Raw genomic sequence first — 13,993 nt, 5'->3', positions numbered from 1 at the left:
TTTTCTGACTTCAGTAAGCGTGAAATTGCTATTTAAGTTAAACTACGGCAAATGGCTATATAAACTAGGCCTATATTCAGTTCATGAACCAACAGAAAGCTCATTATTTAATTAATTATGTGCATCTCCCAAATCCACTGTCAGCAAGATAAAAGCCTCTTCAGAGTTGTAAATAATTTTCTACTTCTCAAAATTAAGTATCAAGTATGCTTTTTCAACGACAGGTTTTTTAGTTTGAAGTCCACAGAGAATTTGGATAAGATTCAGTATTACCAGGACCATTTGAAAACTTACAAAACCAAAAATTGTTTGTAATATTATTATTTAACTTTTGTTCAAAGTCACAGGGAAGGTAATACAAACACCGATTTTACTGATACAATGTATTTTTATTTCGTTTGTCTTAAAAATCTTTTTCTTACCCTTGTCAGTGCAAAGACTATTGGTGACCGATTAAAATGAGTTTTTTCTCTTTTTTTGCTCTTTTCATAATTATTTTCATGCTTCAAATTTAATAAAGTCTCCTGTTCATAAGAAAAACAAGTTTTAAAAGAAAAGAGTCGATCTACAAAAAGTCTGCCTTGACTTCCCGGTCTTATTTTAATTATTCCAACCCGAAATTTTACGTGACTTTCGAGTAGCACATTCTTACTGTACAGTACATATTGGTACAGATTTAAACACCCCCATAATGTAGTTTCGTTGACCAGCGTACATGTGTGTATTTGCCATACATACAGCTGCCTACAGGTAGTTTTGCATGGTTAGAACATACTGTGTCTGGGGATCCATGTTCTGTCTGGCAGATGTAAGATAACCATAGATAAGGGAAGATATATACAAATACTGCATGGAACCAGGCATCAATAAGTAACATTTATTTAACCGAATGCAAATCATTAGATATTTATGAACCAAAAGTAATTAACTTTTGATCGCAGAGACTGGGAATGACGTTGTCTGTCTCCTGTATTGATAACATTCTATATTATGTATTGGAAATCTTTTCATTCATGACTTTCTAATTTATGATTTTTTTTAATATGTAAAAAATGGGTATATAGAGAGTAGACAGAAATAGAGAATTTCTAACCTACAGTATTCATTTATTTCATATTCAGACTGGAAAATCGAACCAGCTTTTATTCTTTCTCCCCATCCATTCTCAGTTACTTTATTAAAAATTTATGATCATTTCAATGATCATGAAATACAATTTATTGCGATAAAGTCTGCGTGTTTTGCGACATATTAATTTCCGGAAATAATTTTAAATTAACTACAAATGATATATAAAATTTATGAAGTTGCATGATGGAAATGATAAGAGCAACCTTCCCTAAGACACTATTATAGAATGTGTTATGAAAACGCTGTCTAGTGCTTGAGACATTCAATTCTTTCGTGTAACCTTTACAGTATATAGCCTACGAGATACAGTTGTGTAATCTTTAAATAATTCAGTCTTCGACTTTGTATTGATTCACATCTCTACAGTTTCAAACGCACTGCTAGCAATTACGTACAGTATCCCCCCCCCCCCTTGATGATAATGAATTTCCTGCCAATTTAAGACTTTTAATTAGAATCAAACTGTTGTGCTGTTGAACCTTCTGAGCATATCAGTCACGTTATCTGCGGATATTTAAGCATATTTCGTTCCCAGTACGCAAGATTCGGCAGAAATTGTTGAAAAAGCAAGTCATTCATCAATGAAAATTAATTCATATTAATAACACGTACTACTGTACATGAGACGGCAAACATACTATTATACGTATATTATTAGTAGAGTCCATTAACTGTAAGACAAAGATTGATTGAGCTATATAGTGTAGGGATTGATTTAGTGGTAAGAGGATCAGAGTATAACATCAGGGGCTGGGGTTGGGAGTGGGGTGTGAGAGTGGGAGAAGCCAAGGGCCCTGGATCCTTGTGGCATTTCAGGTTTAATATCGTCGAGAAGGTGTGGAAACAGATTTTAATGCTGTGTTGCTATTGCTCGCTTTGCTTGCTTTTAAGCCCCCACCCCCATCTTATCTTTGATTCAATGCAGGACCCTCAAGAAGAATCCTTTCAGTTGCTGGCTGTCAGAGTCACTAACTTTCAAGGGCCCTCATCTTCTCTTTGACTCAATGCAGGACCCTTAAGTAGAATCCTTTTAGTTGCTGGGCTTCAGGTGTCACTAACTTTTCAACTTCTTATTCAACTAACTGAATTATTGATTTGCCCATTATGATCCTCCATAATTTGTTTGGAGAAAGAGTGTTCAGTACAGGCTTATCATCACCTCACATTCCTCTACTTAATTTGAAACTGAGAAAAGGACATTACGTTCAATCTTTCATATACTGTATGCTTCTTGCTCAAGAATGTCAACGTCCTCATTCTTGGTGCATGGTAGTATCACTTGCACCACAGTCTACAGTTATGTTACTAGTTTGCATTATTTCCAACTGACCCTACTTACTGTAAATCAGGCCTGAAACCAGAGGTTAACTGCAGCATCTGGATTGTATTCCACAACCTCCCGAGGACTCAGGGCTGCAGATATCCAACCACTGATCATCAAAAAACTTTACAAATCATGCCAAGATCTGTGCTTGTGCGGGGTAAAAACTCCCTGGATCCCACTTTACAGTGGTCATGATTTTCTTTGGTCTCTTTCTTATTCACCTTATCTTTCAATTTTGTTTTCATTACATTGTATTATACATTATAACTGAATACTAATCCCCCACCCTTCTAACCTCTGCCTCCCCCACCCCCAACCACTCCAAAAAAAAAACACAAAAAAAATAGTACTGTCTGGGACAAATTATTCAATTAAATTATTTCTGGGTCACTGAATACAAAAACCTTGCCATATAACTTGCTCAAAAATCCACTTTTAACCTTTAAATTGAAGACCACTTTAAACTATCTTCAATGATTCTGAGCAAGCAGGGAGTCCATAACAACTCCCTGGAGCAAGTGATCGAGTTAAATTTGTTTAGGAATTAAGTGAGATCTAACCAGAAGACAAGAAATTTACTCTTATTTCTAGCACTCATTTGTGGTTATCAACTAATTATTTTATTGACCAGTAAGGATTTTACAATATACAATTTTTTATTCCATAATATTCATGTTTCCATATCCAGAAAGAACAGTTTCCCTCTGTGAAATATAGACACATATGTTCTACATATGAGCAAATGGACATTCTCTTTTAACCAATGTTGAGCTACCTAGCAAGCAAATCAGCTCTGCCACCAACCACCCCTATAGTAATTGTTTATTAATGAATGAGAGTTACCTGATGATATTTATTCACTGTGAAATATTTTCACAAAAAGCCAAAGTCATCTAGTATATACATACATAATTTTGAGGCCATTTAGATAACCCGTTGACCTCTTCAATTCCCCCATTTAGATAAGTAGATAACCTGTTGACCCCTTGAAGCTTATCGTGTGAAATAATAATATAAGGGCCACTTGAGCGTGACTAAGTCCCCCAAACAAAAGAATATAATTTGAAGTAGATTTCATTGCCAAATGAAAATAAAGACAGCCATACACAGCAAAAAAACACAACTTTCGTCATAGCTGTGGATAAACAAATCTTCTGTCTGTCAACTGACTGCAAAATACAGCTTTGTCTGTTGAAGCTAAACCTACATTAACAAATAAACCCCACCCAAACTTGAAACATGCTTAACCTACAATAAAAGTAATAAAATATATTAAAAAAAAATCATAAAAAAAAACTTAAATTGAGTTTGGCTGCTCAATTCAGACCAAAGAATGAATATTGCTGCAGAGGCTTTATATAACAAACATTCTTGCTGTAGAGTGTCTGTAAGCCTTGTTATTCTGTGGCTTCCGGACATTTGCAGACTTTTGAAACCCTTTTAGTTCAAATTATGTTCAACTCACTGGAGCATCAACAATTTCTTTACCAAATCACGTTTCCTCCAGCTCCTTATAAACTATCCCCATTTTGCTTAACTTCAGTATTGACAATGGACTATATATGTACAGCCTCAGTAAACGATACATTTATCGAATGATACTTTGGAAATAATGTTAAATAAGAAGAAAATACAACTCACCCCCCCCCCCCCAATACTCAGCACCCATCAAGTAACTACCTGCAGAAACTGACCAGCGATAAAAAAAAATGCAGATTCAAATTTTTAAAAGGAAAGAGAGGGGAATAGACAGAGGAGTTTTAAATACATCTTTATCCATATTTTAACGAACCTTGACAAACATTTCAAGCCACATGTTCATGTATTTAAAATGATGTACAATGTTTTAATGTGTATGGTCACCAGCAGTATTCAGAATATATATACATATTAAATCAATATTGGATTCAATGTGCTGGATGAAAACAGCATTACATGGAATATTTATTTTTCACGGAAACTATTTATAAAACTAAAACTTTAAATTTCTGTACAAACTTATTGGCCATAAGATACAGCAGTAACTTCTCCCTTGTATTAAAGAGACTAACCTTGTTGTGTAATATGTATGGCTGTTGCAGATCCATTGTGATCTACAGTTTACTTTGGTAATAATCTGCGATAGGATATTCTTTTACTCAATGTTTATAGCCATTTGTAAGGTTTCTCTGTGTCTTTGCATGTTGAGCAACTTAGAGAGAAAAAAACAGTTTCATGTTTGACATAAATTTACTGTATTCCAGTGTTTAATACCTTCTATGACATTTACCGTATGATGTGCAGTTTACTGCACATCATAGCAGACAGCCATGGGCAACATTACTGTAATTTCCATGCAAATGAGTTCAACCTTAGAGTCTTTAATGGCAGACTTTATATCGAGAATTACTAATGTTTGCCTTTGGTTGTTTTCCCAACTATTGTGCACCTTGCCAAAGACAGCTGTCCATATACGTAGTTCAGCTACATATAAACTAAATATCCCACTTCTACTGTAGCGTGTGGAAAAGATGGAGCATGAATTACGAAGCGGAATGTTATCTGAAAATACAAGGTCTGTCCAGCTTTGCGCTGGAAATGTCAATGATCTCGGGTACTGCAGATATCGACGTTTCACACACACACAGAGCGATATACGGTTCAATGCACTGAGCATTAAAAAAGCATTCTTATAAGTCGATGATCTGGAAATGAATTTAATTAAGGCATTAAATATAAGGTATATCCTGGATTTATACGAAAGGGTATCGATTAAAATGGAATTAACTTGTGTACCCCTCACTGGAGACTTCATAAATTTGTAGGCAAAGCAGTAAATGCAATCTTAAAAGCAAACACTGTTGAAGAGAAACATACTGACATCCATTACAAAAGCATCGTATAATTCAGAAGGCAGCTCTTCCTTAATTTCAGCTAAATCAGTGTAAATTAACGCGCTGCAGCTGTTAAAATACAAGCAAGACTTGCTGATTGTATCTGGATGACTGCAGACATTAAGACTTCATTTTATTGCAAATATAAGTTGAAGGTTAACAGTCTTGTTCAAAGTCAAGGCCAGCTCACATGACTTGACAACACTTAACACCTGGTCATTTGTGTTCTTCTCACACCCACACATACCAAAGTGTGCATAATTTAAACAATCTCTCCCTGGGGCAATATACCCAATAGGGTCCCCTGGGATACTTCCCATAGGATACAGCCACAAACCGGTGAGTGCAACTATATTGAACAAGTTACCTCCCAAATCACCATTTATACACCTGGGTGGAGAGAGGCAATGAAAATTACGTGCCTCGCCCAAAGGAAACAACGTAATGATCTGGTTAGGACTAAAACTGCAAACCCTATAGATCTCAAGTCCATTGTGTAACCACTTGACCGTCACGCTCTCTTTATGAGCAACCTACAGTACCACCTATGGACTGCAATCAAACAGTACCTTTGAGCATGGAGGTAAAAATGCTTTGAGTAATCATGTTTAAAGAGTTTTCACACTTTGATCTATGACCTTTGACCTATACCAATTTCAATAGGTTTCTTATACTCACTCTTGAAGTAAAATTGATTTTAGGACTCCCCATGAACAGAAAGACTAAGACTCATGGAAGACCCAGACAATTCCCAGGTGCAGAAGAAAATTCTGTCTCTCCTTCAGTGGACAGGGTTACCTAAGAATGGAAGATTCATGCTAAGGAAGAGGAAGGTGGGTCAGCAGGGGTGCAGTTCACAAACCCTACCACTTGTGAGAGGTTTAGGCTGATGGGACAGTGCATGATTTGACAGAATACAATATACTGACATTTCACAAACTTAATTTACTGAAGTTTGAAAGTGATTGTAATTATAGAGTCATGTTATAAATCTGTCTTCTGACATGCTTTTGCCACAACTTTTATCAAATCTCTTGAGCATTTACTTAAATAAGAGATCTCATCAAAAGTCTAAACTGAATTGAATTTTCATCAATTGAGAGTAATTATCAGACCTGAAGATATTTAATTATTCCATTTGGTAAATAAAACTTGTATACCTTATTTCTATAAAAAAAAAATCTAATAAAGAGCAACTCGCCCCAAGTTCCCCCAAAAACGGTGATGGCATTTTATAGAAGTAATGAGACCTACTGTCTGGGAAGTCGTGGGTTCAATACCTGGCTGGCCAAAAAAAACGGTGGATTTTTCACCCAAGAGAAATCCATGGTCATGCAATCCAAAAATCAAAAATCCAAAATGAGCTAAAGCCGGGCTAGCCTCCCGGCGAAAAAGCGTAAGTTATGAGGAGTCCGACTACTCCCACAAGTATACATACAGGCATACAGTATATATACACTTTCCAGGCCCATGTTAAGAACGGACCTGCATTTTTGTGTGGAATTTGTCATGTCATTACATGGTGAAACCCTGCATGTAAAAAACGAATGCACCCAACTGACTGAAACTAATTTAAAGAGACAAAGTTGCATTTAAAATGTATATATTGCTTTGTAAATGGTATATTAACAAATCCTACAGATTTTTAGACATGTGCTGAGCTGCATCCAATACTAAATTTATATTTAACATACACACATGTATATATTATTATCAGTAAAAAATTAAGTAAAAATTTTAATTTTTTTGTAAAAACAATATCATCTAGCACAATCTTTTCATACAGCAGCAACAACAATGGTATTATTTACCTGTATTTGTCTGCACTGTGAAATGAATATCAACTTAGCATAATGAAATGTGAGTAAAGTACCTTGTTGACCTTCACCCCTCCCTGTTTTTTAAAAGAATATTGGTACACAATAACAAGTTAATGCTTATAGACTGAAGCACAAGAAGTGTGAAAATTTCAACAATTTTCAATGGAAAAATCGAGAAAAAATTGATCTTTGAACTGTACCAAACTACCTGGCAACTGTTACGAATATTGTAGCCATTCATGTTTCATATGGGTGCTATGCATTATCACACACATAGGCGTAGGAGGCAGGGGGGGGGGGCTGGGGGCTGAACCCCCCCAACCAACAATTTTTTTATGAAAATTCGGGCAATATGCTGAGAATTTTTTCGGGGACCTACTGAAAGAAACATATAATTTGCAATGTGTTTTTCAATGGTTAAACTGATATTATTATTATCATTATTATTGTAACGACTTCCCCAATAATTCTAACCAATATGGAAGGGTAGTAACATGGCAATGTTATTAGCATGCGATGTAATAACCGATGCATGCCAATATGATATGAACATAAGATGTTGAACGCGCGAAAACTTTTGGTAATATTTTTTGGACAAGTTGTTATACAGCCCCCCCCCCCCTCCCAAAATCAAATTGGGCTCCTATGATCACACATATACAGTCTTCATGCCTATAGGCAGTTATACCATATTTCTGTCTGCAAGGTAAGCCAAACTGATTTATTTTAATATTTTACAATAATCTGTAAGAATTATTACCCAGGTTATATTCTATTCTGATCTCAGTAACACTGATTACAACCCTGGTTATTCTTTCCTTTTGACAAGATCTACAACTAAAGTCTCACTTTTTTTTAAACAATACGTTAATGACTGATCTTGTTTCTTATAGTTTTAACCTTGTTAATATTAGTTCTTTGATTGATTTTTTGATTGATAGATTTATTGATTGCTTCATTTATTTGTTTGTTTATTAATTTTTATTTTTACTAAGTTTGCTTTTGACCACTTTATTGTTTTTTAAATACTCTTATACATATCTTATATTTTGTACTTAAAGGAATTGTCTGGTGGAAATTTTAATACATCGTCCTTGTAGCTCTTATTTTTCTCTTTCTAACCCTGTGAAAACTTTCCCCATTCAAAGTTTTCTTCTTGTAGAAATCTGGTTTTCAAATTCACCAGTTTCTCACCAAAAGCACCATTTGTTGGAACGCATCAATTTTGTGATTGTTGTAGTGCAGGCAAGTAGGCAAAACGAGCGACTTGAAGTTAGCACTCCTATTTCCGCAAATACACTCTCGTGTGAACACTCACAGGTGATTGCCTATTATATTATATGTACATACCGCAAACGTATACAGCCTACCATGCCCAGTTGGTATACGTACATAGCGTTGCACATAATATACTCTCACACTCAAACCACAGTTCATAAACTGGTCTTCAAAATCGCAGAAATCAAATTCATGTATCAACTTTACAGTAAAAAGAAACTTGAAGAGTATTTGGAACACCGAAAGATGAAACTCGGGGAATCGATGTCAGAGCGGAATTTAGTACTGAGAAGCTTAGGCTTCGCAGCACTGTCCGATTGTAAACGTTAGAGTAGCCTACATGCTAACTTTCTTCGCATTGGAGCTGAACATTGCAATGTAAACAACGGAGAGTCTGCTGTTCAAACTTATCTTGTGTTACACATACACCACGAAACCACTGATCTACTACATATATGGCAGCTTAAGGAGTTTTTTAAAAACATATATCTAATTTATAAGAAATTTCACTGAAAACTTGAGGAAGAATATTAATCTATATACAAACACGTTTTTTGTTGTGATTACTGTAGGTACTGTACAGGGCGTGGGTTATGTCGCAATCTGCATTTGCGAAGATGACGTCACGTTCGTTACTGTTCAAATCATATTTGAAATGTCCATCCTTAATGATTAAAAAATTGTTTCTCTGTCAAACACAACATTAGTGTTCTCAAACTTTGACAACATGTTTGGAAACTTATTTATTGTTTTTTTTAAGGTAACTTCTTAGGGCTACCAGACAATCCTTTAAAGATTTTACTCTAGTCCCATGTTAATTGCCTTGAGATATATTCTTTCATGTAAAGTGCTATAGAGATACATATTTTTATCATTATTATCAGACTTTTACAAGCAGCATACCTGCTGACAGATTGCCCCACATGGACAGCTAAAGCTATTTAACAACTGTTCAGTGCTGTACAGACTGTCCTGAGAGCAGTCAAAAAGCAAAATAAAAACAATTTATTAACCTACGTGTACACCAAATTAAAGCCTACTGTATAGTCCCGTACACAGTACAGTGGATTCCATGACAGACAATACCCACACCTATCTCAATTTATTTCATACATTTCATACATCAACTGTAACACACAGTAAATACTTCTCCCATTTACAGCAGGAAAAAACAAATTGCTCACTTTTAATAAAAAGAGGCAGGTACAAAATTTACCATGAATTCACATTGAACACTAGAAAGATTTGAGATGTTATACCAAATAAAAGAGGCAGGTACAAAATTTACCATGAATTCACATTGAACACTAGAAAGATTTGAGATGTTATACCAAATAAAAGAGGCAAATACATAAATAAAATATGATATGAACAACTAATTGGAAACATTTCCCTATTATAAAGCCATCTCATAATTTCATCAGCTCTAGTACTGTATATATGTAGGTTTGAATATCACCAAGAGCCCATGGCATGCAGTTTATATACTGGTCATCATTGGAAGGCTAGCATTTGGGGGGTGGAATGAAACAGGTATATTATGACAGAGCATAATTTATTCAGTATCACATATCAAAATGAAAAGTTGCTTTAAGGTGCAAGGATGTAGATATACATATATATATATATATATATATATAGCAGTACTTTATTTGTTTTTTACAGAGGAATCATTGAAACAAAACTGCTGCAGAAGGTTTGAACACAAAATTATTGTGTAAATATTAAATATTATTAAAAATTAATGGGCATGGGAGACACAATTCCCAGAAACTTCATTCCTCAAAAGTATATAGGGATCACAAGGGATCAAGGGAATTAAAAGGGATCACAAGGGGAGTGTTAGCTCAATGGTTAACACAGGTGCCTTTCAATCATGATAAGGTCCCGAGTTCGAGTCACTCCAAGATTAATGTATGTCGTCCACTTACAGAGTTGTTGACAATTGACTATTCATAATCATGGTCGTTAAAATGTGAAACTAAGAGACTGACTTCGGTCAGCTTGCGGCTTTTATAAGCTAATGATGGCTTCTTCGCGAGTTCCTGCTTGCAGGAGGATCTCAAATACATACATACATGTATACATATAGTTATTAGGCTGATTTCATCTTTTTTTCATTTTTGATACTTAAGATAGACTAGTTGCTGACTTATAATAATTGTACCGAAGCGTACCAAGTATTACTCAAAACAACGATTCCAAACATTATTGAAACCACCGTGCAAAACACCCTCTTCTCCCTGTCCTATTACCCTACCCCCTCCTGCAAAGTCCTATCAGTGTAAAACAGTCATAAAGCTAGGTTGGAAAATAGTTCACATAGTACTAAACATGAATCTACTGTTGGTTTCTACAGTAACTTTCTTCTGTCTTTACCCAAAAATGTTCTTTTTGCAGAAAAAAAAAGAAAATGAAAATTTACTCCTTTATACTATACCACACTAAAATTCAAACCTTATGAGCCTCAAATTGGAGGTTTTTTCTTTCCCCCAAGTACTTTTCTTCCAGACAGAGTGAGAACCATGCGTGTCCTTCTTCTGAAATGGAAATTTGGTTAGTCAAGCTATGGGCTTATTACCATTTGAAGTCATTGCAGAATGCTACTTTAAAATGATGTCCAGTTTGAAAGTCATTCTTATGAGTATAATTCAAGACACACTGTTTGAGAGAAATGGGAGAGAAGTGCTGTCGAGGGGTAAGGGGGGGGGGAGGACCAGTAAAATAGGAGACTACAATGAAAATTTTCAAAGCATACCGATATCAGCGACTACACTCCCAGGTTCTAAGCCCTTCAAGAAGTCTGTTACTTGCGGCCACGCCTTGTATCTCGTATCAGTAAAATGCTTGGCTATCTTCTCGTAGACATCTCTGACGTGTTTCTTCTCCAAGGCTATAGACTCAGCCTCTCTGTCCATCAAATGGGGTGGGAAATCCTCTGTGCTGATGATGATGATGCTAAGGGATCACAGTCCAAGAGGTCAAAGACCTTTGAAGAAGAACGCAGAAATGAGAGCTCTGTAAATTCCAGATGATGATTATTTCACGAGCTGTTGTGAAGCTATTTAACCCATCTCAAGATGGAACACTACACTGGATTGCATTTATGGAGCAGCAAAAGCCACTTGTTCCTCTAAATGTCTCTGCCTCCTCCAGATCTCCATGTTCACCAAAATCAACACACCCCTTCCATTCGCATAATTGTTTTTGTACTATTAACACATTTCCTTAGTATGCCAACTACTTCAAAGTTGACATGGAAAATAAATTTTAAAATATAATATAAAATAAAATAAAAAGTCCTGTCATCATGAATCATATGGTATTCTGGATGTCCCTCCCCCCCCCCCCCCCACTATCCCCATCCACTGGTCTAACAGATGTGTGAATTATATAACTGCACTTCAAATCTATCAATCAGAATGATTAACTTTACAAGTAAGACTTTCATTTACATTTTAATGGGTGAAATGGTACAAAATAAATTGTGGCAAGTATATAAATCAAATACTGTTGAAGCCAAAGTCTTTTTTCACAAAAATAGTGAGCAGTGAGAGTGAACTGTAAGGTTTCTGATGTCTATTTAGTCACACTTTCAACAGTTGTAACACAACTTTTATTAAAAGTACAATTGTTCTTTTAATTATTAACATGGAGGAGTGAATAACAGAGCACTTATCACTTTGAACTGGCATTTGAATCTTATTTAGACAAAGAAAACCACAGCTATATTGAGGCTAGTTGGTGCACAGCATCAAAGCTGCTAAAAGGGCTCAAAAATTGTTACTGAACTGATGTGTCAAATTAAACCTTCTAATCAAATCCCTGCCACCCCTTCCCCCCAAAATATATTATATAAGAGGTAAAGTAAACAGGTTATAAGTAGTTGCTTTTACCCCAATTTTCTGAAGCATCCTAATGCAGTTGAATGATTATATGTAATAATGTTCCTACAGGCTGTTTCTGCAAACTGCACTACATAGACTTGTCAGCGCTAAGGAGTTAAAAACATTTTGTTTGCGGTGGGTGGGGTTGGGGGGTTGGAATAGTGGGCACATACAGTAAAGTACATAATACATAATATTACTAGACCATTTGAAGAATCAAAACAATATTCAGAGCCACCTGGAACAATCAATCAAAATTAAGTTAACCTATTTTTTAATATTTCAGGAAATTTATGATACAATTAGCAACACTAGGTACACTGTAACGTCAGAACTTTGGATTGAAAAGTTCCTTGTTAACAGCAAGATAAAAATTCGAGTTGAAATAAGACCATAGTCTAATGAAATTCCTGGTGCCATTGTGAAATTATTCCTTCCATAATTTCACAATGGCACCATGCAGTAGCTGTAATTATTTTGGCAATGATTATTTTCTACATACGAAATTTAAAATGCTACTGTAGACCAAGGCTAGGCCTAACTTTATGTCAGCCCAGGGTCTGATCAGGCCAATATAGTTTGCCTGGGCTAATAACAAAAAGATCTGTGCTATCCTGCCTAGGATTAAGGTATGAAGTTTGCACTAGCCTAGTTGGCGAAATTTATTGTGTTACATTCACTAGGTTAATTTAATTAAGTAATCTCAGAGTTTAATTGACTAGCCTTGAATAGGGACATGGAGCCTATCCTATATGTTATGTCAGCCTAGGCCTGACCCAGGTAGGCCTATACTTAGTATGTATATCACCACTATTAGTATTACTCAACTTACCCTAGAAAAGATCTTTCTAAAGACAATGCGTGATGTGCCTGCTGGGTGACTGGGTCAAAAGTCTCATTGATTTCTTGTCTAATAGAACCTTTCAAATGACCCAGCCTGTCCACAATCATTCGCCAGCATCCGCTCACACTTTTCGGATATTTCTATATCTCTTTCTTACCGCAAATTTTAGGAGGAAGGTCAAAATATGAGATGGAAAAGTGGCCCGTTGTCAGGCAAGTCATTGATGCACAGACTATGTGCTCGTTGCAGACGTGCATGCAGCAGAAGACCCTTTTGATGATAGTGTTACCATAAATCGGATACATCATTATGCCATATTTTGTTTGGTGGTCAGAGGTTTACAGTATACGTCACGTCGGACATTTCTGAACGAGTAGCTTACACACGGTGGAGAGAAATAAACTTAACCAATGGAAGGAGTATGGGATATTACACGCCAAGGGCGAAAATTTCTAGGTTTACAGATATTATTGTTTGGGGTTGACGGCCATCGAAGAAAACAACGCCGAAGTTGTAAACTGGTGCCATCTATTCAAGAACAATAACAACGACTCTAAATACCAAAATCTGCATTAGTTTAAACTCGTCTCATCATTTCCTACTTATAGTGTGGTTTAATGCATTCTTCCTACATGCTGACAAGTAGAAAATGGCTAAAAACAAAATTTAGGGTTTTTTGGCATTTGACTTTAGACCTATCAGGTCATTAAGCACGCAGTCACAAGTTTATATGATCAGGCACCTACCCCAAAGTTTGAACTTGAACCAACTTACAGTTAAGGAGTAGTTTGCGACACACTTTTTCGAAAAATTTAGGCCAATTTGGCATTTGACCT

General features: G+C 35.8%; 1 protein-coding gene across 2 annotated transcripts in view; it reads right to left on the bottom strand.

The window, feature by feature from the left end:
- LOC139979712 (uncharacterized) overlaps nucleotides 1-13,993 on the bottom strand; it is a 48,343-nt gene extending 34,350 nt beyond the window's left edge. Inside the window, exons 1-2 of one of the 2 annotated variants that reach the window (XM_071990760.1) lie at nucleotides 13,146-13,993; nucleotides 11,185-11,415 (exon numbers count right to left, since the gene is read on the bottom strand). In XM_071990760.1, coding sequence (XP_071846861.1) covers nucleotides 11,185-11,344 — 160 coding nt within the window. In that variant the 5' untranslated portion in view covers nucleotides 11,345-11,415; nucleotides 13,146-13,993. Of the gene's footprint in view, nucleotides 1-10,883; nucleotides 10,967-11,184; nucleotides 11,416-13,145 lie in introns of those variants that run through there. The other variant, XM_071990761.1, reaches the window with a different exon arrangement.

This window comes from Apostichopus japonicus, chromosome 14, assembly GCF_037975245.1.
Source record: "Apostichopus japonicus isolate 1M-3 chromosome 14, ASM3797524v1, whole genome shotgun sequence".
Classification (NCBI taxonomy): Eukaryota; Metazoa; Echinodermata; class Holothuroidea; order Aspidochirotida; family Stichopodidae; genus Apostichopus; species Apostichopus japonicus.
This window is presented reverse-complemented; position numbering and strand designations above follow the sequence as displayed.